Below are 26941 nucleotides of genomic sequence, written 5' to 3'. Positions count from 1 at the left end.
AATTTGATTTCTTCGGATTTCGTTTGATTTCGTCGGATTTCGTTTGATTTCATAATTCGATAAAATCCAATGGATTTCATCGATTTTTGAGATTTTTCCTGTGATTCCGGCGGATTTTGCTATTTTTACCGTGATCTCGACGGATTTTGCGATATTTCCCTTGATTTCGTTGGATTTTGAGGTTTTTCGCGTGGTTTCCTCGGATTTTGATATTTTCCCCGTAATTTCGTCGGATTTTGTGATTTCTTTGGATTTTGGATTTCGTGAATTTTGTAATGGATTTCACGATTTCTTTACTGATTTTGTGATTTCTTTACTTATTTTGTGATTTCTTTACTGATTTTATGATTTCTTACTCGGATTTTGAGATTTTCCCCGTAATTTCGTCGGATTTTGTGATTTCTTTGGATTTTGGATTTCGTGAATTTTTCGTAATGGATTTCACGATTTCTTTACTGATTCTGTGATTTCTTTACTTATTTTATGATTTCTTTACTTATTTTATGATTTCTTTACTTATTTTATGATTTCTTTACTGATTTTATGATTTCTTTACTGATTTTGTGATTTCTTTACTGATTTTGTGATTTCTTTACTGATTTTGTGATTTCGGATTTTTTATTTGATTTCGAAATCAGCATTAATTTCGGATTTCTTAAGTTGGATTTCACGGGTAGCGTACGGAATTTCACGAATGACCGACCCCTCGGGCCACTAGGAATAGTGGACCAATCAGGAAGCTCGGCATGGCTTCGCGCCCTTCCCATATTTTGCGCGAAATGTTTTTTTACAACAATACAAGCGATAAGCATAAGCAGAACGCGTCAATCTACGTTTTTGAGAAGGTGCGTTGTGAGAATCGCGGCGTTTTTTGTAAATTTAAAGTGTTAAGAATATAAATTACAGTCAAAATTATTTCGAAGTTAACGTATTAGTTGCAAAGATATATATTATACGTAATTTTAAAGCAATTGCATCTAAAATTTTTGCAAAAGTGTGAAAAACGTTTTAAGCCTTGGCCTCTTAGGAAGCGATTCCTAGGTAAACTGTAAAGGCCTTGACCTGGTGCGGAAAATCTCGGCAATGGAAGTGTACATAATGAAGGCTGCTCTGCAAAACGCTTTATCAGCGATTTAAATCGTATTTTGACAAGCACACCAACCATGTCACGGAATAATTCACCAAAATATAGCCGATCGGCTTCTGAAGGAAATTTAGCAGATTGTGAAGATGATGAACCATTCCAACGTGATAGCCTTCCAGTTTATTCCAAAGCAAACACTTCTGATTCCAAGTTGGTATCATCCTTTTCTACACTACCCAGAAGAATGGGAACGCGGAAAAGGTTTAAAAGGAAACAATTAAAACGGGATGAAAAATACGAAAGAGTTGCTGAACCCAAAGTTGCTAAAAATTCATCAAAACACCCAGAATTGAAGAAAATCCCGAAAAGTGCTTCAACTGATGGTTTTTTTACAAGACTCTTCAAATCATTGGGTTCGTTAACTAATAATAATCGTTCTAATATAAACAATGGTCAAAACTATAAAGTGACACCAGCTTCAGAGTTAACTTTAAATGTTAAAAACGTTAAGAACACAAACACAAACATCGTTAGCGCTACATTACCTTCCAAACCCAAACCAACAAACTCAAAATCGCGTTTAATATCAGCTTCTAATAATGATATTCGATCTCAACCTCAACCAGTGTTAGAAGTAACGACTAACGAAACTCATGATCGGTTTAAGGATAAAACTCCCGCAATTTGCGGTTTAAAGAATCATGGAAACACTTGTTTTATGAACGCTGTCATTCAGTGTTTGTGTAATACTGACTCATTCGCGGAGTACTTTGTTTTGGATCAGTATAAAGTTGATTTAAGTCGGCACAACAAAATTCACGCGAAAAAATACGGGACTAAAGGCGAAGTGACGGAGCAATTAGCTCAACTTTTAAAATCAGTTTGGTCTTGTCAGTATTTGCAAGAAATATCGAACAAGTTTAAAAATTTGGTGTCAAAATATGGAAATCAGTATGAAGGCAGTTTGCAACACGATGCCCAAGAGTTTTTGTTGTGGTTGTTGGACAAAGTTCATGAAGATTTGAATATAGCAACAAAGAAAAAGTACAAAAAACCAAAGGTAAGATAAACATTTTTATCATGGTTTCGTTTATTTTTATCAAATAATGGATTTTAAATTCATGGAATGGGGCTATGGGACGGGTTGGTGTGAAAAACACTGTTAAGGAAAATACATGGGCTTTAAAATTGACTAGACAGGGTTCGTACGGAACCTGGATAACCTGGATAAGTCAGGGATATGGAAATTAGGGAAAAAAGTTGGGGATAAGTCAGGGATTTAATAGTTTTTCCAAAAAAGTCAGGGATATGTCAGGGATTTCGTTTTGTATATCAAACCATACTTCAGGGTTCGTACGGAACCTGGATAACCTGGATAAGTCAGGGATATGAAAATTAAGGGAAAAAGTCAGGGATAAGTCGGGGATTTAGAGGTTTTTCCTAAAAAGTCAGGGATATGTCAGGGATTTCGTTTGGTATATCAAAAAATGCTTGGAGCAATTCTAAATACGAGACAGGTGTGATGAAGTCGGCTCCTTAAACACCTTAAAATGGTCAGGGATATTGCCAAAATTTGGTCAGGGATAACTTGGAAAAGTCAGGGATTTTTAACTGAAAAATTTCGTCCGAACCCTGTAGAATGAATAGGGGATTCTTTGACGTGAAAATACACATTTTGGTCTTATGTTAAAATCCTCAAAAGTTCATTTATAAAGGGCTTAAGTTAAGTTATACAGGGAAAATTATGGTTCCAAAATATAGTTTAATTATAAGCATATTCATGGTATTTTGAAAATGGTTTAAAATATTCAGGGAAACCCATGGTAAAATACATAATTCAAAACTGTTTGTCACAAACACGCTTTAAGAAAGTCATTTACAAGCTCAACATTATTTAAAATGGGAATCATAAAATAAGTCGTGGAATTATAAAATTAGTTTAAAAGTATTAGACCTAAACTCTAAATAGACAATCCTGGAATTCAAAAACCCTTACACCCAGAGCCAAGCCAAAACACCACCAAGTCCATTGACCCACGTCACCCAACGTAAGAGCTAAAAAGCTTTCATTTAGAAATCGTAAATAAGAGCTCAAAAACCACCCTCGCCCCAAACAAACTCGTACTGTTTAGTATAAAATTCTCGCTTATATACTTCTAGCCATAACCGAGGGGCTAATCAATATCTTTAAAAAGAATCCTACTGTTGACAGTAAAGGGAGGGCTTAGTATCGCCTGCTCGTTATAATGTTAAGACCGTACATTGATTGGGTATGGTGATCCAAACTTCATCTTACCAGTCCCTCGTTCGTATCTAACGTCTTTAAAATCATACCCAAGTGTTCAAACGTAAGACCAAGAAGTGATATCTAGTTTATTAGGGAGAAGGTATAAGATGCCTAAGTATTCGCGCGCCATAGTCCCAGTCCCCCTTTCAAAATACAGGGGGGGGGGACGTAAAAGGAGGCCCCGGGTTATTTCGCCTGCATCTCCTCAGTCGGAAAATACGCGTTGGTCGCGCTGACGTGAGTTTTCAAGAACCAATGAGATGCTGGTTGTAATTTAGAGGCGGCGGGGATTAACTCCGGACCTACTATACGTTTGGACTGGAGATAAAGCCACAAATGTGGGGGCGAATTTATACTTTCTCCCTAATAAACTATAGATATCACTTCTTGGTAAGACTAAATTTTTACTTAACAGATTTATATAAATATTTTATTGGTGTACTGTAAAGGGAATGGGAGTGAATACCCCCTCGACAGTAGAGTACAGAACGGTACAGTTCATAATTTTTTATATTCACCAGATGTGACTTGGAAATAATTTAAAATGAATTATATATATATAGTAGAATGAATATTAGGAAAAAGTCGGCCTCAATTATATTTTTTGGCTTCCAAGGGCAATATTCTACCACTACCTTAAATGACAGCTTCAATTATCTCAGGCAAAAATTTCGAAATTTATATTTTTTTTTTCTTTTTTACTCTCTCTGTACAGTCTATGCCTACATTCTCTAGCAAACAATGGGGATTTTAATTTTGCTTTAGACAAAGGATGAAGTCTTATTACGAAAAATGTTTCGTAACGTTAAAAATAAGAACTTAATTTTCTTCTTAACCAACCAAGTCTGTATCAAATCATTTTAAAAGGGTTCCTAAAAACATACCAGTACCATCCGGGCACGTGTTAGTAAAGGGGCTGTGATACAGTTAAGTCAGGGATTGATTTAATTTTAGAAGTAGGAGTGGAGAACGGTTAGTATTTATATCAGTCCGACTCATAGCCCAGTATAGAAGTTGTGCCACAGACTCTTTAAAGAGTCCGATAAAGCAACTCGTACCATCCGGGCTTTTGTTTTAAAAAGATTCATTTTATGTTATTTTTTAAAGACCTTGCTTGTGTTACGTTATTCTAATGTCATTGTTTATTGTTTTAGAAAAGGGAGGCAATTTAACGCTACACGAGTTTAATCTAGGTTTAATGTCCATTAAGAACCAGTTTCTCTTACCACCCTAACTCTTATTGACACTCACTTTGTGTAGGGTCAAAACTTTGCTTCTGTCAAGAAGTTATAACTAGTTTGTTAGGGAGAAGGTATAAGATGCCTAAGTATTCGCGCGCCATAGTCCCAGTCCCCCTTTCAAAATACAAGGGGGGACGTAAAAGGAGGCCAGGCTATTTCCCCTCTCCTCAGTCGGAAAATATGACTTTAAATTTCGTCATTCGCGTCGCGTAGACGTGAGTTTACAAGAACCAATGAGATGATTGCTGGTTGTAATTTAGAGGCAGCGGGGATTAATTCCGGACCTAATATACGTTTGGACTGGAGATAAAGCTGGAAATGTGCACGCGAATTTATACCTTCTCCCTAATAAACTAGATATCACTTCTTGGTGATATGAAGAGATACATTGAAGTCCTTTAAAGATCTTATAAGTTATGTTAAGAGTATTTTACGTATGTCCCCTTATATTTAATTAAGAAACTGATTTAGACAATTATTTTTAATTTAATTAAGGGCTCATCCCTAAAACAGCAATAAAATCTTAATATCAAATTTCGGTTAATATAAATAATTTAAAACTGCTTTTGTTCATTTAAGTACCATCAACTGATAACAGTGTATAGCAATTTGTATAACCTTAAATGACTGGATGTATTTATTTTTCGATTCATAAGAGTGTGGGCCGATCCTGGAGATAATGCAAGACTAGGTCGACCCTTGACGGAGTGGGGCAAGCCCCTAACTCCACCCATATTCAAAAAGTGACATTAATATCGAAGGGTTCCAATGGAACCCGATCAGATATTAAGCTGATCAGAACAGAATTTACACTTTGATCTTAGCCAAAAGGCCGAGAAGCGATACCTTAAACAGATTCGGCCAAACTATAACAGCGGAGATGGGAAATGCAAATCGTAGGCATGTGTGATGATTTAATTCAGAGTTATAACTTAGATGAACGGTTGTAACGACTGCAGATATTTCAGACCCTTTGGAACATGTATAACGCTAAAAACTATCGACAAATAATTGAAATAATCTATATATTAATTAGGCTATAGTAAAATTTGCAAGTTTGTTTACAACCATGTTGGCTGCTGGTGGGAGGAGTTAAACTACGGGAAAATATTACCTATACCTACCGAGGTACTACGGATGACCCCTGAATTAAATTTAATTAAGAAACTGATTAAGACAATCTCTAATTTAATTAAGGGGTCATCCATAAAACAATCATAACTCGAAAACAGTGTCCCTTGTGGTAAACAAAATGGCGATAGAAGAACTTTACATTTTCGACTCAAAATCGATTTCCCAAAGAACACCCCCCTTAATTTATGCCACCAGACTTATCAATAAAACCCCTTGCATGTATTTAGTTTGAATTTATCATAAAAGTATTTTTAATATTGGTAATTTTTGATTGAGTAAACATCACAAAAAATTACACCATATTTTCTTTATTAGTAATGAACACGTGATTGCAAAAGTCCGTTGACGTTATAACATTAAGAATAATCAAAATATTTCCAAAGGGCTGACAAATAACGGGCTTATCATAACTGATAGCGTGATTCAATATATATAGATATATTTTTTTATACCTTATAGTCTGAGCCATTTACAACTTAAACTGATAAAAGTTCATGCTGTACCGGTGTGTCAGCTTCGTTGCTTGCAATTTAGAAGGTGGAACAGATCAGACCAGGCATAGATTTAATTTTAGAAGTAGGAATGGAGAACGGAGTAATCTGGGCGCGCATGGTCAAAGTCCCGGACCCCCTTCCACGGGACGGGGGGGGTTATGAAAGAAGAGGCGGACGGGTCATAGCGACAGAGGTAAAAGGGAGTTACGTATTTTTCGCCGTCCCCGACTCCCCGTCAGCAACGTCATCAAAACGTAGTTTAAGTGAGCCAATAAGATAATTTAAACTTTTCGTTACGTGTTGGAGGGAGGGGCTCTATACTGGGTGGTCTATGAGTCGGACTGAAGTAAATACTAACCGTTAGACTCCATTCCTACTTCTAAAATTAAATCTATCCCTGATAGTATGACCCGTTCCACACTGTATATATACCTTTTTATTCGTTATTCGAGATAAAACCTTTTTTCTTTTCTTGTTTTTTCGAAAAAAACTTCATACGCCAAACTTATGCTTAAATCGTAGAGGGAAATGGAAACTTTAGGTAAAATTCTTTTATTTTGAATTATCTGTAATGTAAATCACATTAAAATGAATAGGATCCTGAAACCCCACTTTTTATTTATTCTGTTTAAAGTTAAATACATTTAAAAATAAAATCCTTTTTAGGTTCTGTTCTGTCATTTATTAGTCACGAGTTTCGAACGTTATCAACTTAAATAAATCACGTCTGTTAAAATTTACCCGTAGCTAGCTACATCATTTGCATATTTACAAAATTATACAGGTATTTTTCGATCATTTAAAAATGCTTGATACTAAACCACCTTTAGTACTATTTGGATTTTGAAGAAATCACAAAATTTAAATTTTTTATCATTGTGTAGCCTAGGAAATGATATTTTTATTTAAACCGGAATACATACAGTTAATTGGAATTATTGCGCACCCATAAATATCCCATGTTAATTTAGAATATGATTTCGGGTTTTGTGGGCCGGGCTTTGAGAACTTACTATTACTGCACGTCACCTCCAATAATTCTGATGACGTCTTTCTTCTAATTGTTGTTTCATTGGTTGGTAACAACGCGAGTTCCTAGGTGCATGCGAAAGAAGCAACAGGCAGCGAGATATATTATTCGACATGTAAAATTCGTCACACATTATGATTAGTCTAGCTCTTACAAACAAAATCTACCTTTAAGATACGTTGAGAAGAGAAAATTGGCCACACAATTATTCCTATTTTCTGTATGCATTCCCCCTGGTTTAGATGGAAAGTTAGGTGTATTTCTATTAATATTAAATTCTTTTCAAAATCATTGCAAAAAAATAAATATGCGTGCAAAGACGTTAGATATGGCTTCGAAGTTACCAGTCCAATAAATTTGAGTAGTCCATATTGTTTCCACATATCCAACAAGGTGGTCAACACAGTAGACTCCATTTAAACCCCCCCCCATCCCCCTCCTTTTTGAAAACGGTCTGCTGTTCGTGCGAAGTAGGTGTTCAAACGTCACGTGTACTTACTTCAACCCTTTTTTTGTTGAGTAGTTGTAATTTTTAAAGCGTGCATACAGGTATTTTAAAATTTAATATTTTATAATCATAACAACACGGATTTTGTTATACTGTAAATGTATAGTTACGTAGACACCTGCACCTGCTTAAACCCTGACATATCAGTCATTCATTTAAGCCTTTGCACCCCTGTCGTGCTGCACGATACCAAAACTTTTTCATCTACCTACGCCTTTATTTTTTTATTCTCCTTTACATTTGAACCTGAATTCATAAGTTTATAAGATACGTTACGTTATAAGTATGACCCTACCTATACAAGTTCGTAATGCTACTGAGAGACTTACACCCCGAGATAACTAGTTCGAGAACGACGAAAGCGAGAATTGATTAACTACACTCGGATGGTTAATTAATTTTGCAGGACTTCCATCTAGCTCCTATTTAGTCTGCATTACTAAGGCTTTAACAGCGTCAGTTTACGAGAATCTATGGCAAAGAAGCGATATCTAGTTTATTAGGGAGAAGGTATAAGATGCCTATAAGTATTCGCGTGCCATAGTCCCATGCAGTCCCCCTTTCAAAATACAAGGGGGGACGTAAAAGGAGGCCGGGCTATTTCGCCTCTCCTCAGTCGGAAAATATGACTGTAATTTTCGTCATTTGCGTCGCGCTGACGTGAGTTTTCAAGAACCAATGAGATGCTGCTGGTTGTAATTTAGAGGCGGCGGAGATTAACTCCGGACCCACTATACGTTTGGACTGGAGATCAAGCTGTCTGAAAATGTGGCGAATTTATACCTTCTCCCTAGTAAACTTGATATCGCTTCTTGCAATGGCTACGACACTTCAAAATTACAAGCTCCAATTTCTAAGTTACCAGTGTTGTCAAACTTATGGGGAACATATCTTATGAACTTATGCTACTAAATCCTAATAAAAATTGCATGACATGGACGTTTCCAGACGGGGTTGATGTAAAAGAATAAAATTGTATTGAGTATTTCGATACGCCGAATTATCGTAGATCACGGAAACTACATTTTTAAAGATCCATTTGAATAATTAGTTTTCAATGAACTGTCAGAGATTCGGGACATACTGGTTAGGCGTCGATCCTGCTGTAAAGCCATGTTCACACTTACTTGAGAAAGAGGTTCGAAGCGATTCAAAAGAATCAAAACGCTTGCAAAGTTAAGTGTGAATAAAACTGATATTCGAGTTCGCGAACCAACTTTAAGCGGCTTTGTAGGCCAGTTTCTAGTTTTCAGGGGTATTCTACACTACCCTACTTATATTTGTACGATTACTGGTACTTGCACTAGTGCTTGTATTGGTGCTTGTATTGGTGCTTGTATTGGTGCTTGTATTGGTGCTTGTATTGGTGCTTGTATTGGTGCTTGCACTGGTGCTTGCACTGGTGCTTGTACTGGTGCTTGCACTGGTGCTTGCATTGGTGCTTGTATTGGTGCTTGCACTGGTGCTTTGTTTTTTTCATTATTGCATTTAAGTATCCCTTTAATACCTTTTATTCCAAGGTTTTAAAAATCATAAATCATGAGATTATAATTATTTTAAGTGGAAAAGTTCCATATATAATAATAATAGTATAAAATATTATTGGGAAATACCGGTAGCTTTAAATTATCGATATTTGATAGATGGTTGGGTTGCTTTCATGAAAAGTTTTTTTCTTTTTTCTTTTGCCCTCAAAGAGTGGAATAAAATTTGAATTTCAAATTTTTATTTCAAGGGGCCTCTTATGGCTGATGGTTGGTGTTAACGTTAAGCCTAAACTTACAAGTTAATAACCTTTTTTCTCTGAAAACATAACGTAAGAAGGAGCGAACCGGTACATTAAATCCGATATGGCTACTCGATATATATTGTAAATACAGGTTTTATGGGAGGTTTGTGCTTTGTTATTGTCTCTATACTAAAAGTCATGAACCTTCTTTTTATTTTTTGTTTAAATGGATCCTTTTGTTACGCCTTTAGCGGTAAATGGTTCATAAGGCCGGTATTTATTTTAGGGAAGACAGGCATGAGAATATTAGGGAAATTTAACGGTTTAGAGGAGAAAGAAATATAAATTCTCAGGGAGCATTCGTAATTGTTTCTGGAAGAATTAGGGAAAATTATAATTATTTTAGGGAATAATTAGGGGAAATTTCTATTATTTTTGGGAATAATTAGGGGAAATTATAATTATTTTTGGGAATAATTAGGGGAAATTATAATTATTTTTGGGAATAATTACGGGAAATTATAATTATTTTAGGGAGAAATTAGGGAAAATTATAATTATTTCTGGAAGAATTAGGAAAAATTATAATTACTTTAGGGAAGAATTGGGGAAAATTATAATTATTTTAGGGAAGAATTGGGGAAAATTATAATTATTTCGGCAAATATTAGGGAAAATTATAATTATTTCGGCAAATATTAGGGAAAATTATAATTATTTTGACAAATATTAGGTAAAATTATAATTATTTCGACAAATATTAGGGAAAATTATAATTATTTCGACAAATATTAGGGAAAATAATAATTATTTCGAAAAAATAGAGAACTATTACCAGAAAAATTCCTTGGGTGGTGTAACGAAAAATAAATAAACAAGTTTAATGAAGAATTCTTTTCATGAAAATAAAGCTAAATAAACACACGTTTTTGGCCTAAAACCAACAGAATCTCCAGACCTAAGTCTGTCTATTCAAATAAATCGTGAAAAGGTCATTTAAATTATTTTGTTTCATTCAACCAAATATATGGGCGTTTTTAGTCAAAATAAACAAACCTCACCTACTAGGCCTAACTCCCCTCTTCTTTATTTTGAAACTGCTCATTGGAACTTTAGATAGATTAGAGACGACACTCAAAACAAACAGACACGACCACACCTTTTAACAGCTTTCCTAACGACTTGTTATTGCCTGGTTTTATCAAGGGGGTCTACTCTTCAGTTTCATTGAAAGTGACAAGGGCGTAAATACGAGCTGTTTCGAAACGGACAGTGGGATGGTTCTATGGGAAATCAATTTGGTGGTTATGGTTTCGGCAATACGCTAGTATTTAGCTGAAGTTTCAATAGATTTCAATTCATTTGAATTATCTTTAGAAATACGAATTTGTCAACTTTTGAAATTATTAGCGATTGAATTTCCTTTTGTGTAAATATTGACTCTAATAGAGGCTTTTCAAAATGGAGGGTCGTGCGGTAGGGCTTGATATTAGGGTTCAGACCTAACCTTGATTGGTTATATGGATGCAAAGACGTTAAATAAGGCTTCAACTTTACCAGTCCTGCACCAAATTTGGATGGTCCGTATTGTTTGAAGCTATCCATATCTTAATTTACACATGTCCACATAATTATTAGTCTGCCTAGATACGTTGAGAAAATGGCTTAGTTCATAATAATTCCTATTATATGTATGTATTTCTGGTTATATAACCAAGAAGCGATATCTAGTTTACTAGGGAGAAGGTATAAATTCGCACCCACATTTCCAGCTTTATCTCCAGTCCAAACGTATAGTAGGTCCGGAGTTAATCCCCGCCACCTCTAAATTACAACCAGAATCTTATTGGTTCTTGAAAACTCACGTCAGCGCGACGCGAATGACGAAAATTACAGTGTATTTTCCGACTGAGGAGAGGCTGCGAAATATCCCGGCCTCCTTTTACGTCCCCCTCCCCCTTGTATTTTGAAAGGGGGACTGGGACTATGGCGCGCGAATACTTAGGCATCTTATACCTTCACCCTAATAAACTAGATATCACTTCTTGGTATAACTGTGGACAATAACAGAGATTGAAACCGTGAAGTATAGGGGTAACCTCCTACCCAAAATACCGTGTATAATTCAACCCATTTAGTCGTTTACGTAACGTTGGGTTTTTTAGCTCTTAAGACTTGGTCAAGGGCCAAGGCTTACGTTATAATTCCGTTTTTCCATATTTTTAGCGCCACTTTTATGCCTTTCTTTTTCTTCGCTGTCTTTTACCTAAAAAATCAAAGCTTAACGTACCCAAAGCGTGCGAATGATTGATCACTCCTTAGTTAAGCGCTACGCTTTGTTCAATCGACCGCTAAAATTTGCTTCCCCGAGCTAAGCTTTCGGATGCCTGCGCTTCAAATCAAGTAGTCCCGTTAATACATGCTAAAAGAATTATATAATCAGGGATAGATTTAATTTTAAAAGTAGGAATGGATTAAACGGTTAATTAGTATTTACTTCAGTTATTCCGACTCATAGACCACCCAGTATAGAGCCCCTCCCTCCAACACGTAACGAAAAGTTTAAATTATCTTATTGGCTGCTCACTTAAACTACGTTTTGATGACGTTGCTGACGGGGACGTCGAAAAATATACGTAATTCCTTTTTACCTCTGTCGTTTGCAATGACCCGCCTCTTCTTTCATACCCCCCTCCGTCCCGTGGAAGGGGGTCCGAGACTTTGACGAGCGCCCAGATATTACTCTGTTCTCCATTCCTACTTCTAAAATTAAATCTATCCCTGATGTAATATACATGTCTCTCCCATCAAATTTAATAATTAAACTGTCTTTCGAAAAAAAATATAAAATTTTATAAAATTAAAAAAAAATAAATGTCAAAATCGGCACGCTCAATTTTTTTTTTTTTTTTTTACTTTTGAAATTTTTGACACAAATTTGATTATTAAAATCCAGAAGAAAAAAAGAATGACAAAAATGAAATTTTTAGACATTTTTGAAATGCGATTGAAATCTTGAATAATTTAAATTAGAAATGTATTTTTGTACTTAGCTTTCTTGGCCTATTTTTCTCTTAAACTAAAGACAGAACGGACAGACAAAGGCGGAATATCAATTGCATAAGATAACCCTTTTTAGTGGTTTACCTTTTATAAAGATCTTGGAGGGCCAAGTAAGGGTTTTTTGGAAGAATTGGCGCGTGATATCTTTACCTAATAGCTGTTTCCTTTTTACCGTTCATTGCTCGCCTGTTTTTCATTCCATTTCTTTTTCTTAATTCTTTCTTAGCTTCAAATAGATTTTTTTCTGGTTATTAAAGCGTGAAAAAAAGTTGGGTTTGAACTCTCACCCTATTGACCCCCACATTAAAAAATTTTTCGTATTTCTTATAATGCTTAAAAGCAAAAGTTCCTATTATATTATTCGTTATTCGCGAGGTAACGAACTTTATTGCTAACTTTTGAATTTTAAAAATGTAAAATATAATTTAATTTTTACGGTTCTTAGTTTTGATGTCTTCGATGAAGTTCATATGAACTTCACTTATATGTTTTCATTAATTAATTTGGAATTTGTTTCGAGGGATTTTTATTTGTTTTTCTTGGGAAATTTTACTTATTATGGATTTGACTGGAAAATATTGGCAAACGTGTTTTATTATGGATTTGACTTTAAAAAATATTGGCAGAAGTTGGTTTTAGATCAAATTTGATTGGAAAATATTGACTAACATTGATTTTTAGAGGAAATTTGACTTCAAATTATTGACTAACATTAGTTTTTTTTAGAGTAAATTTGACTTCAAATTATTGACTAACATTAGTTTTTTTTTTTTAGAGTAAATTTGACTTGAAAATATTAGCATTAGTTAATTTTAGAATAAAAGTTGACTTAAAAATAAAGGCAATTAGTTAATTTTAGAATTGTAGAATAAATTTGATTTGAATATATTGGCAAAATAGTTAATTGTAGAATAAATTTGACTGGAAAATATTGGCAAAATAGTTAATTGTAGAATAAATTTGACTGGAAAATATTGCCAAAATAGTTCAATTTTAGACCAAATTTGACTGGAAAACATAAACAATAATTTAGAAATATTTTGCGTAGCATTCAAACTGTAAACACACTCAAGTTTAGAATAAACAATTTCATTTCTTTACTAAAAATGGATGGCCGTATATAACCCCATCCATAACAAAATAACAAAAAAATTATTATTTCAAAACCTGTAGCCATAGATAGTATCGCATTCGACATAAACAAGAAATATTTCCCGAAATGGTTATATTATATTATACTATATATATATAGAAATATATTCCCATCGTTTATTCAAAAAAGAATGACTTCCGGTGCGGAAACCGGAAGTTAACCACTGAAAAAAAGAAGAAAAACGTAATTAACTAACGGAATTGACAGTATCTGTAACTAGAGAGCCGATAGAGTATAAATAGTGTAGAAAGAATTTATTTTTTGTGGAATCACGTAAAACGGGCCTTTGTCAGATCTTGAATAAGAATTCAGACATGGTTCAAGTAACACTTATAGAATATAATGCAATTTTAGAATAGGCAAATTTAAAAAAAGGTAAAGGTATTATTGTATATAACTTTTGTTAAACTGGACATAGGTGACCACTGGTGCGTGGTGCTGCTGGGTTGAGTTTGAACCACTGCAGGAATTTGAGCGGTGTTATAAAGTGACCCCTGGTAGATTTGAGGGGCTAGTCAATATAATTCCTATAAAATCGTATATTTTTGAACCTGTCCTATATTATCCTATAATTTCATGAAAGGTCCTATAGTATCTTATATTTTTGACTTAGTTTGGGAAGTTTTCGTTTATAGTTTAGCATCAAATTTATTAAAATTTAGTTATCTCTTTTATGATCGAGATCACATTTGATTAGACACAAACATTTTGGAGCTCGCTCAGGATTGTTTATGTATGATCGGGTATAGATGTAATTTTAGAAGTAGGAATGGAGAACAGAGTAATATGGGCGCGCGTCAAAGTCCCGGACCCCCTTCCACGGGACGGAGGGGGGGGGGGTTGAAGAAGAGGCGGGTCATATTGACAGACGTAAAAAGGAATTACGTAGTATTTTTCGCCGTCCCCGTCAGCAACGTCATCAAAACGTAGTTTAACTGAGCCAATAATAAGATATGATTTAAACTTTTCGTTACGTGTTGGAGGGAGGGGCTCTATACTGGGTGGTCCATGAGTCGGAATAACTGAAGTAAATACTAACCGTGCAATCAATTCCTACTTATAAAATTAAATTTATCCCTGGTATCTCTATATTGTACCTTAAAGCATTTAAAAATTTAAAAGTTAACTTTTATTTATTATTATCTTTTGTTCTTTGTAGAGTGGTCATGGACGTCAAGACATGGACTTGGCCGCTGAAGTTCTTTCTAATTATCGACGATGCAACAACAGTTTTGTGCAAGATTTGTTCCAGGCGCAATTCCGTTCTTCCTTGACGTGTCCCGGATGCATGAAACAAAGCAATACTTTCGATCCTTACCTATGCATTTCTTTGCCCATACCTAACTTACAAACGAGGCCAATTTTCGTCAACTTGATATTGCCATCGCAAGCTGGTTTCCGAGAGGTGAGATTATATTGTTTTATTCATTTTGTGAGGCGCTGCTGTCAAAGGCTTAGTAATGCAGACTAAATAGGAGCTAGATGGAAGTCCTGCCAAATTAACCAACCGAGTGTATGACTTCAATTCTCGCTTCCGTCGTTCTCGAACCAAGAAGTGATATCAAGTTTACTAGGGAGAAGGTATAAATTCGCCTGCACATTTCCAGCTTTATCTCCAGTCCAAACGTATAGTAGGTCCGGAGTTAATCCCCACCGCCTCTAAATTACAACCAGCATCTCATTGGTTCTTGAAAACTCACGTCAGCGCGACCGAGGCGAATGACAACGAAAATTACAGTCATATTTTCCGACTGAGGAGAGGCAGGCGAAATAGCCCGGCGCCTCCTTTTACGTCCCCCCTTGTATTTTGAAAGGGGGACTGGGACTATGGCGCGAGAATACTTAGGCATCTTATAACTTCTCCCTAATAAACTAGATATCGCTTCTTGCTCGAACTAGTTATCTCGAGCTGTAAATCTCTATGCTATAGCATTACGAAGTATAGGAAGTGTCATACTTATGGAACATATCTTATAAACTTATGGCTGTGTGTATTCATGATAAAAGATATTAAAAAAAAAGTTTTTATTTTTATTTAATAAATAAAGAAAATAATCATGAATTGAGCATTTTTTCCCATTGTAAATAGTTCTCGACTTTTGTAAACAGGAAACAATTTCACTGTTCAAACTAAAACTTCATTATTACGAAGATCATTAAGAAATATTCACGTTCTTTTAATCCCCCCCTCATATAAAAACACAAACTCGTTTAATTCGGTCACGTTAGAGAGCCCGAAAGGTAAAAGTCAACCCAACGTTGGGAGATAAATTATAACATTAGCGACATCAGAACAGAACAGAAGGTAGACGCGTTTCCGGTTAAATAGAAAATACAGAACAGGCAGAAACAGATACAATATTATTTAGACAATGGGGAATTATTACGATGATAAGTACAAAGCCTGAAATTAATAATTCATAAGGTTTCATCTTTGTTTAGCCCCCCCCCCCCACCTAATAATGTCAGATGGCCATAACAAAAAGTTAATTTTTTTAAGTGCATAGCGGAATATTTTGTTTGCAGTTTTAGTTTTGGTGTATAATTCGATTTTATGCGTTGTTTAATTATTGGGTAATTAATGTGAGGTTTCTTTCTCGTTCGGCAAATTATTTTCTTGAATTAGTTGTTTCTTTAGAAACAATGAATTCACGTAATTTTTTCCATGAATTTCTTAAGAAACAAGAAATTTACGTGATTTTTTTTCCATGAGTTTCTTAAGAAACGTGATTTTCCCATGAGTTTTCTTTAGAAGCAAGGAAGTTTTCCATGAGTTTTGTTTGGAAACAAGGAATCCACCTGATATTTCCATGAGTTTTCTGTAGAAGCAAGGAATCAACTTGGATTTTTCATTATTTTTCTTTAGAAAAAAGAATTCACTTGACTTTTCCATGAGTTTCTTTAGAAACGAGTAATTCACCTGATTTTCCCATGAGTTTTCTTTACTTTGAAACCAGGAATTCGCCTGACCTTTCCACGAGTTTATTAAGAAAACAAGTAAATCGCCTGATTTTAACTTGATTTTTATTTAGAAACCATGAACTCACCAGTTTTCCATGAGGAGTTTACCATGAATTTTGTTTAGAATCAAAGAATTTCAATGACTTTTCCTTAGAAAAAAAAGCAGAAACAATTCGTGAAATTTAACTACTTTTCATTACAGCCTTCTAATCGAATTAAACCTAAAAAATAAAAACTTTAAACGCCTTCATAATGCTGACTTTTAATATATATATAATATATTATATTATGTTGTTGAACTTTGGTATTCCGCTGACGTGTCGCGACTCGCGTACAGTTACAGTAAACAAAATATGCCGTCCCTCTATATGTATACCTTTAACAACTACATTTTCTTTTATTTTCTTTACAAGGTATGTAGTTTAAGTATATAGGCCTAGAAATACATAAACCTTATTTTGCTTTCGTGCGTATGAAATCACTTGGCAAAGAAAAAAAAAATAGAAAAATGAATGAGACAAACACGTTGCGCGATGTTGAATGTTAATTCACCTACTACCAACGAAACTCCATCATCATTGTATTGTGTTTATGCACCATAAACTTTATAGTTATAAGAAATCTGGATTATGGAGGGCAGTTATGGCCTCTTGATTTTTTTTTTAGACCTACTTTTTTCCTTATGCTTGAATTGAAATGGAGTATTTTAAAGGGATACTAAAGCGCTTCATTTTTGAACGAGAGTGCAACGCCATCTTGTGGTTTTCTGTGGAGGGTTAGGACAAGAAGCGATATCTAGAAGGTATAAGATGCTTAGGTATTCGCGCGCCATAGTCCCAATCCCCCTTACAAAATACTAGGGGGGGGACGTAAAAGGAGGCCGGGCTATTTCGCCTCTCCTCAGTCGGAAAATACATCGTCGCGCTGACGTGAGTTTTCAACGAGGGGGTAGACACTTGAGAACTCAGGTGTACAATATGTCTTGAACTCAATGTACTGTCAAAGCTGAACTCTGAGCTCCGAAGGCTTTGAACTCAATGCACTGTCAAAGCTGAACTCTTTTGAACTCAGGTGTACACAGGGATCCAAAGTGTCTACCCCCTCGGTTTTCAAGAACCAATGAGATGTTGGTTGTAATTTAGAGGTGGGGATTAACTCCGGACCTACGTTTGGACTGGAGATAAAGCTGGAAATGTGGCGAATTTATTCCTTCTCCCTAATAAACTAGATATCACTTCTTGTTTAGGATTAGGATTTTTTATTTATAAGTTGTTTCCAATTAAGGGTTATTTTTTGGGGGGGAAACAATCAAAAAGAGATAATCATGCAGATATTTCATTCAAATGGGCCTAAATCAATTTTAAACTAAAATAATTTTATGGCTAATTTCTTTTAGAAAATAAAGATATTATTCCATTATTTGTTAAAATAAAATAAAAAGAATAAATATATGATATCTGGAAACTTTCCTTAAAAACCACATTTCAGTTTTCACCAGGACATGAACTCGAAAATTACACTATATAATTGGACTTAGTTTCCTTGTTGAGCGATCACTTTTACTTGGATGTGAATTTCTGGATTGAAATAATAATTTTAGCAGGAAAACTTTTATTTTTAGAGAAAAAGAAAATTCAATTGCTTATTTTTATTTATAGTATAACTAAATATCGCCATTGTTCTAAATTTTAAAAAATTATGGCTTATTTGAGGAAAATAAAATGGCTCAAATTAATTTTTTAAAACTTTAAAATATTTAAATTTCAGTAATAAACTATATTAATTAATTGTGTTTGACTTTGGTTTTATTAAAGACCGAGATCCTATGAAAAAAATGCTATGGCAGAATTTTGAAGGATTATACTAGAGTCGACACCTAGTGGCCAAAATAAAAAAACTGGTCCCCCCCTTAGTTTTCCTATAGATTTGCAATTAATAAACTGGTCCCTTGGACCAGTAACGCCCACTAATTAATTTTAAAAACAGGTCCAAGTAATTAATAAACTGGTTTTGAACCAGAGGAAGTGCTATTCCCCTAAGTGTTCTACAGTTTGAAATACAAAAAATCAAAAACTAACAAGTGTTTTCTGTTCTCCTGTAGACCCCTTTTCGCTGGATCTCGGCCTTAAAAGCATTTCGTGAGATTTTTAAAGTAATAAATGTTTTTCCGGTGGTTAAGTTAAATACGCAAAAAATTCCCGTAGACTTTTTTAACATTGCGCAACACACGTACGTTGGTTAAATGCATTTCATTTAGTTCCGCATGATTAACCAAGAAAGACAAAGGGGGTTTTCCCACGTTTTTTAACTTCTCATAGACGGATTATCTGATATACATGTAAATTAGGCTTAGCAGAATAGATTCTGTAGGTGAACCAATTATTTATTTCGCGCCAAAATCCTAAGCCTAATCTGAGATTTTCTTAAAATTCAAGGACCTTGTCAAATACGAGTTAGTTGTTGAAATTTATTTCAGTTTTATCATATTTAATTAAGACAAAATTCAATTGTTTCAACCTCATTGTCATAGTAAATTATACTTAGCAGAATAGATTCTGTAGGTGAACCAATTATTTATTTCGCGCCAAAATACTAAGCCTAATCTGAGAATGATTTTTCTTAACATTCAAGGACCTTGTCAAATACGAGTTAGTTGTGGAAGATTTAATTGAATTAAATTCAGTTTTATAGTATTTGATTATGACGAAATTCAATTGTTTCAACCTCATTGTCATAGCTGATTTTAAGACTTAAACTGTCAACAATTTGTTAAGCCTAATTTGCAATGAAAGTTGGAAAAGCACGTGTTATTATTTGTCGCGCCAAAATTGAAAGAACTTACGTCTACAACGCTAGAAGTTTTCCGTTGATTTTGAAGGTCAAAAAACAAGGAAAAGGGTTGATTTTATGTTTATTTAAATTGTTTTCTATGTTATATCGATTATCTTTCGCTAGTTCTTAGCGTTATACATGTTTCAAAGCCTATGAAACAATTTCAGTCGTTAAAACCGTTTAATTAAGTTATAATAGTGAGTTAAATCATCTCACATGCCTACCTTTAGGGTTTCACTTCTCCGAACTAATAGTTTGGCCGATTTGATTTCAGGTATCGCTTCTCGGCCTTTTGGCTAAGATCAAAGTGTAAAGTCTGTTCTGATCAGTTTAATATCTGATCGGGTTCCATCGGAACCCACGATATTAATTTCACTTTTTGAACATGGGCGGGGTTAGGGGCTTGCCCCTCTCCGTCATGGGTCGACCTGGTCTTGCATTATCTCCAGGCTCGGCCCACACTCTAAAGATTCCAAAAATAAATACACTTAAACAAGAAATGGAATTGCACAAGTTGTGTGTTTAACCCTATGATGTGCAAGTTATGTATTTTAATGAAATAAGTACCTCTTGGTATTTAATTATAGTCTATTTTCAGTTTATATATTATATTTAATCAAAGTTCATAAACATTATTTTGCGCGAAGAGTACGTTTATCTTTTGTTTAACAATGACTATAGAACTAAATAATAAGTCCAAATTCCAGACATTTATTTAAGTTGGTATTTATTTTCGATGCCAAATTTACAGTTCCTAGAACCACTTAACTACAATTTTTTTCAAGGTCAAAAACAAGGAAAGTGGTTACAACGAAAACGATTGATTTCGCATTTTCACTGGAAAAAATTTCACTTTTACATATACACCCAATTTTAGGCAATTTTGATTCTTAGAACATAACTTTCAGAAGCCACGCGTACAGCCATAAGGCTATCATAATCTCCATAAGTATGGATCGAAGGAAGATTTCCTTTGAGGAGATATTTTCCTATAAAAGGGTGGGCCTGAATAATTCTATAATTTATAAGCCCTATGGCAGACCCATACTTACGCATTATACGGTAATTAGACAGATGAACTGAATAAAAACGTGACTTTTATAACTAAGTTAAATAACCTTGATATTAAATGAAAATTCAAAGCAAGACCCCATTGAAACCAAAAAATTACTAAGACAGGATATTCAATTAAGAGTAATTACACAGAACACCGTGATACCATATGTTAGAATTAGCATATTTTGGAAACAGAAGCTCGTAAATATACAGGCGGTTTCTGATAAGTCTACCTTCCATAAATTAAGGGGGATGTTCTTTGGGAATACGATTTTGAGTCTAAAATGTTCTATACTTCTATTACCAAGAAGTGATATCTAGTTTATTAGGGAGAAGGTATAAATTCGCCACATTTCTAGCTTTATCTCCAGTCCAAACGTATAGTAGGTCAGGAGTTAATCCCCGCCTCTCTAAATTACAACCAGCATCTCATTGGTTCTTGAAAACTCGCGTCGACGCGAATGACGAAAATTACAGTGATATTTTCCGATTGAGGAGAGGCGAAATAGCCCGACCTCCTTTTACGTCCCCCCTTGTATTTTGGAAAGGGACTGGGACTATGGCGCGCGAATACTTAGGCATCACCCTAATAAACTAGATATCACTTCTTGTTATTACCAAGGCAAATTGAAACTAGTTTCCAACTGTTGGAGAGGGAATAGATATGCAGCCTAATATTCTTGTGTTGTATTTTGGTCTACCGTGAAAAATTATATGTTGTTATAAAAGTGACAACGCCTATAGAAAAATAAATTTAACCTATTTTTCTTCCTTTCTTTTTTGTGTTGAATCTCGTTAATCAGATTAAACTGGGAATTCCAATGGACTCTCAATGCAACATGAAGGAGCTACGCGAGAAATTAGCCTGCCAGTACGACGTACCTGAACAACAGGTGAGATACTCCAAACATTCTCCTATTCTAGTTTTTTGTCAAGAGTAAATCAAGGAGTATATCAGGAAACAAAGGAAAGATGGCCAGGTTGGGTAATTTAAACGAAAAGTTCAGTTAACATAACATGATACCTTAAATTAAAGAAAGGCCTTTTTCTAAATTTAAAAGGAATTAAATATTAAAATTAAAATAAATGATCTCTTATTACAATATGATAATTAGCATTCAATTAGTCTTAAAAACAATCAAGGACTACTGCACCATTCGCCATTGGTTTAGAGGCGTCTGCTAGCCCAAACCTCTTACCTCACCTTTACCTCTCTGAGCCTGTGAGAATTCAACCAATTACGTAGGAGTAAGTGGGTCCATTTAGCAGACGCCACTAAACCAATGGTGGCGGCGCAGTAGTCCTTGATTTGTTTTAAAACTAATTAAATGCTAATTATCATATTGTAATAAGAGATAATTTATTTTAATTTTAAATATTTAATTCTTTTATATTTAGAAAAAGGCCAATCATTCTTTTAAGGTGTAATCAAGAAGTGATTCTAGTTTATTAGGGAGAAGATTTAAGATGCCTAAGTATTCGCGCGCCATAGTCCCAGTCCCCCTTTCAAAATACAAGGGGGGGGGACGTAAAAGGAGGCCCCGGGATATTTCGCCTCTCCTCAGTCGGAAAATATGACTGTAATTTTCGTCATTGGCGTCGCGCTGACGTGAGTTTTTTCAAGAACCAATGAGATGCTGGTTGTAATTTAGAGGCGGCGGGGATTAACTCCGGACCTACTATACGTTTGGACTGGAGATAAAGCTAGATTATAAATGTGGCGAATTTATACCTTCTCCCTAATAAACTAGATATCACTTCTTGGTATAATGTTATGTTGTTAAAAATTGGTTGTCTTTCTCCTCCATTAAAACGCTAGACCACACCCCTTTTATCCCTACACATCATACTCTAGACCCATTGTGATTGTGATATGTGACTGTATGTTGAAAGGGAGCTCAATCTTTGTGCACTGCGTGTTGTTTTCTGGGTACTGTACTCCTGGTGGATTTACTCTTTATTAAATTAGAACTTGGGCGGGGAAAAATCGCGAAGAAAAAGCTCTTGACTAGATTGCCCATAGACTGAATTCGTGCTCTTTTAACAAATTGAATTTTTGGTCTGCTCTATCTATGCCCCTTGTCAATCCGAATTTGACTTGACACTTTGTGGGTAACGTCATTTTTTGTTGCCCTGCTTCGACGTATAAGGTTTATAAAATTGACCCTGACTCACGTTATCTTACGTCTAGACATTTTTTTATTAATATTTCAAGAATAAATGGTATAAATTTTAATAATGTAGTAATCTGAGGTATTTCATATTTTGTTTGAAAGTAGTTTGTATGTACAGGGTGTTTCTGATAAGTCTGGTGGCATAAATTAAGGGGGTTGCCCTTTGGAAATCGATTTTGGGTCGAAAATGTCTTAACTTCTATCTCCATTTTGCCAACGTGGTTGTAAACAAACTTTCAAAAATGTTACTATAGTCTAATTACTTTCTGGATTATTTAAATTATTTTTCGATTGTTCTTAGCTTTATACGTGTTCCAAAGCCCCTGAAATATTTGCTGTCGTTAAAACCGTTCAATTAACATATAATAGTGATTTAAGTCATCTCACATGCCTACGTTTTGCATTCCCCATCTCCGCTCTTATAGTTTGACCGAATCCGTTTAAGGTATCGCTTCTCGGCCTTTTGGCTAAGATCAATGTGTAATATCTGTTCTGATCAGCTTAATATCTGATCGGGTTCCATTGGGACCCTTCGATATTAATGTCACTTTTTGAATATGGGCGGAGTTAGGGGCTTGCCCCACTCCGTCAAGGGTCGACCTGGTCTTGCATTACATCCAGGATCGGCCCACACCTTTTTAAAACCAAAAATAAACACACACACACTTTAAAAAATCGTTATTAAACTCGTTATTATCGTGCAAGTGATACTACGTTGCTGAACAAAAGATATTGTTTTAATTGCAGTTTATATTAACCGAAATATCGGACGAATCGGGCTTTCAACAGTCTTTCAGCGTCTTAGACCCATTATCCGTCATCCAAGGCAGCCAAGAAGTAACCGCTATTCAAGTCCCATTGTACAAACCATTGACGGGTGATAACAACGCTGGTGAAAAATTAATCATTATATGGGTCAACCAAGTCAAAACGAAATCCCAAAATCAAGTGTAAGTACACTAATAATCCCCTCCGATAGGGCCTATTTGCTTGTACAGTCATTTAGGATGTTTCGAAATCTTAGGTGTTGTTATTATACTTTTTGGATCCGAGCCCACATTCATTATCGCATCACGGTCGTGAAATAATTAAGATTAGATAAAATTCATAGTGACTCGTTTAGGAATTTGTTTTCTGTAGAAATGTGTATTGTTTTTTGGCATCATTCCATTAATTACCTACTAAGTCTGGGTCGTTGTAAATAGCGTGAAAAATATTGGTGATAAAAATTATTTTAGGTATTTGGGTTAGAGGCCCCTCGGAAGTATTGATGACAATCAGGTATTTATTTGTTTGAAGGGAGAATGAATTACTGAACTAATTGGGTCCGTGTCGTAGTTCACGACCCTCTTATTTTAAACGAAAGTGATCAAGGTAAACAACATGTACTTGACATCATGCTGTCAAAACATATTCGTACAGCCAATAAGATATTTTAAATACTTTGGTACACTTTGAAGGGTAGATCCTTTCCGAGGGGGTAGACGCGTTGGATCTCTGTGTACACCTGAGTTCAAAAGAGTTCAGCTCTGACAGTGCATTGAGTTCAAAGCCTTCGGAACTCACAATTCAGCTTTGACAGTACATTGAATTCAAGACATTGTACACCTGAGTTCTCAAGTGTCTACCCCCTCGATCCTTTCATTGGGTTATGAGTCGATCTGCAGTAATTCCTGTTCCAATCAAAAGTTCAGGCTCTGTTCTTTGCTAGTATTCCAACCAGAGCCGGCGAGAGTTTGTGGGCCCCGGGGAAAATGACGAAATCGAGGGCCCCCATCAAGATAGCCCTAGAGGTGCCCCCTAGAAAGTATGAGCCCGGGGAAAACTGACCAAATTGCCCCTCTCTATCGACTGCCCTGATTACAACCCGTTTATTTACATACGTCGTATCATAATATTTTTAGATTTGGTCCTCCATTTGTTATGCAAATTCTAAGAGAAGCCACTTATGACGCTATTCAAAAGAAAATCCTTGACCACATGAATTGCATTTTAAAAAACAATATCCCCAAAGAGGTAATATAACCATATCCCATGAATCTTTAGCCCCAGTCCAGTTTTTAGGTCATATTGACATCTTGAAATCTATTCAGGATTTGGGAGTTTTATTCAAACTACGCGTCATAAGCGGTTGCGGTTCCACTACGAGTTACTTACCACATGACGTAGATCATCCTCTATATATGCCATGCGTCGACCAAGCGTTGGGTCCCATGGACGAACTCTGTGGGCCGTCTCACCTCAAAATAGTCGTTGAATGGGACGAAGACACCAAGATGACGCTGATCAGGGAATCCATCGATGACCTCAAAGACGAAGACGCGGCGGTAAAAGAACTAAGAGACCAAAGTCAAACCAGTATGAAAGCCTCTCTTCACGAATGCTTCGAGTTGTACTTCATGGAGGAGAAACTGGGAGTCGAGGACGCTTGGATGTGTCCCAATTGTAAAAGACGTCAGCAAGGAACGAAGAAGTTGAGTTTATGGACGACACCGGACATATTTATCGTTCATTTGAAGAGGTTCCGGCAACAGTCTTCCAGTCAGAGGACGAAGTTAATGACTGATGTTGTTTTTCCCATAAACGGGTTGGACGTATCTCCGTACGTGGCGTATAAGACAACACCCAATTTTAACGACGCTACCACTATGCTGGCCACAAGTACCTTAACGGCTATGAGTAGTTGGTCACCTTGGAGGCGACATCGAGCAAATCAGTTTGAAAGGTCCGAAGAAACGTACGATCTCTACGCTGTTTGTAACCATCATGGAAGTATGCAAGGAGGACATTATACTGGTAAGAATTCTTTGTTTAGTCGAAGGGTTCAAGCTCTTTAATGACTTTGCATTGTTATTAGCGTATTGCAAGAACCCAGTTGACAACAAATGGTACTTGTTCGACGACATGAAAGTGCGTCCAGCGCAGGAATCCGAGATTGTGACACCTGACGCGTATATCTTATTCTACCAACGTAGTGCCATAAACAATGGTTCTTGTTCATCTTCAAGTACTTCCGGTTACAGTACATCGTCAACGGCGTCACTTATGGTCAACAGCGAACACTGGGCCTATCGAATGCCACCTTTTCACCATTGGCCGGCGAAAGGGAGTCAAAGCCAGGACAATCTATGCGATCTAGGTTAGATTATAATAATCTTGTTTAATGTACTTAAGTACTAACTTTTAATTACCATTTAGATAATCCAAGTTCTCGAACACCCAAACTGAACAATCGTAATTTTGAACGGACACGTCGAGAATATTCCAGTATGGTCACAACGTCGTCTACGAAACGTAGCGCGTCATCGAACAGTCATAACGTATCAGCGGAGGCGGAGCTTGATAGACATTCCGATAACGAAACCAGTTCACCGTCAACGACAATTAACGCGGTTCCGACTCAATATCAAACACTTCCGGCCTCAGTTAAGACCAGAAACAACAACAACAACACGTTACCCCTAAAAGAGACTAATATCATCGCGTTATCTCGGAAAAGTTTAACGTCCGTGACGTCACCTCCCGAATCCCCGCCTCCTTCACCTTCCAAAATTAAAAGAGAAAATTCCGAGGATGATAATAATCAGGCGAGAATTTGGACCATAACTTCCGTTTGATGAAATTTTAAGAAGAAAATTTATTAAATACGTACGTTACCTAAATTTCTAGGTAAGAAACTTTAATTAAAGCTTTTATATTTTTAATTTTTGTTTTTTTTTTGGGAAGGGGAGGGGAGGGGCCTTGAAATCGTTTAAAGGTATCGTACAAATTTTAATTAATGTTCCATAAGTGAATAAATTTGTCATAAGGGATAGTGTGTATTTTTCTGGAATATCAAGGTCATACCAATTTGGTTTGAAAATACTATGGGCGGAGCAGTAAATTTGAGGGGTTGCCCTTAGCTTATCGTTTCCCTGTTGCAAAAGTTGCTTCTTTGTTGGTCTTCTTTAGAATTACAAAGCTTATAATTAATTAATTACAGGTTTATTAAGCCCTAATTGTTTTTAATTTCAAAATTTCTCTTACTTTAACAATTGTGTCTAGAGGGATATTTGTAATGTCACATGTTAAGCCTTAGTTTCAATGTTGAATTCCGCGCTTATTTTAGAATAATGTCACATGATTAGTAAATACTTTTAGTCCATCTCCATGATGGTGAGGGAAAACAACGTGCATTAATTATATTATTATTAAT

The 26941-nt window shown here is 35.6% G+C and overlaps 1 protein-coding gene and 3 non-coding genes across 4 annotated transcripts; 3 read left to right on the top strand and 1 right to left on the bottom strand.

Annotated features, from left to right (window-relative positions):
• The first annotated feature begins 800 nt into the window (after positions 1-800).
• On the top strand, positions 801-26376 carry LOC149679715 (ubiquitin carboxyl-terminal hydrolase 31-like). The gene is made up of 8 exons (XM_089835504.1): positions 801-2144; positions 14883-15128; positions 21376-21465; positions 23494-23696; positions 24651-24762; positions 24840-25542; positions 25604-25885; positions 25945-26376. The coding sequence occupies exons 1-8, from the start codon at positions 1164-1166 to the stop codon at positions 26361-26363; spliced, it is 3036 nt and encodes a 1011-aa protein (XP_089691630.1). The 5' UTR covers positions 801-1163; the 3' UTR covers positions 26364-26376.
• On the bottom strand, positions 5267-5456 carry LOC149679718 (U2 spliceosomal RNA). Its single transcript, XR_016365969.1, has one exon. It is a non-coding gene; the product is annotated as a U2 spliceosomal RNA (small nuclear RNA).
• Positions 19793-19981, top strand: LOC149679717 (U2 spliceosomal RNA). Its single transcript, XR_016365967.1, has one exon. It is a non-coding gene; the product is annotated as a U2 spliceosomal RNA (small nuclear RNA).
• On the top strand, positions 23194-23383 carry LOC149679716 (U2 spliceosomal RNA). The gene has a single exon (XR_016365966.1). It is a non-coding gene; the product is annotated as a U2 spliceosomal RNA (small nuclear RNA).
• Positions 26377-26941: the final 565 nt, after the last annotated feature.

Source organism: Phalangium opilio, unplaced genomic scaffold (genome assembly GCF_054372755.1).
Source record: "Phalangium opilio isolate 3A_F unplaced genomic scaffold, DU_Popi_V2 ptg000041l_1, whole genome shotgun sequence".
Taxonomy (NCBI): domain Eukaryota; kingdom Metazoa; phylum Arthropoda; class Arachnida; order Opiliones; family Phalangiidae; genus Phalangium; species Phalangium opilio.
This window is presented reverse-complemented; position numbering and strand designations above follow the sequence as displayed.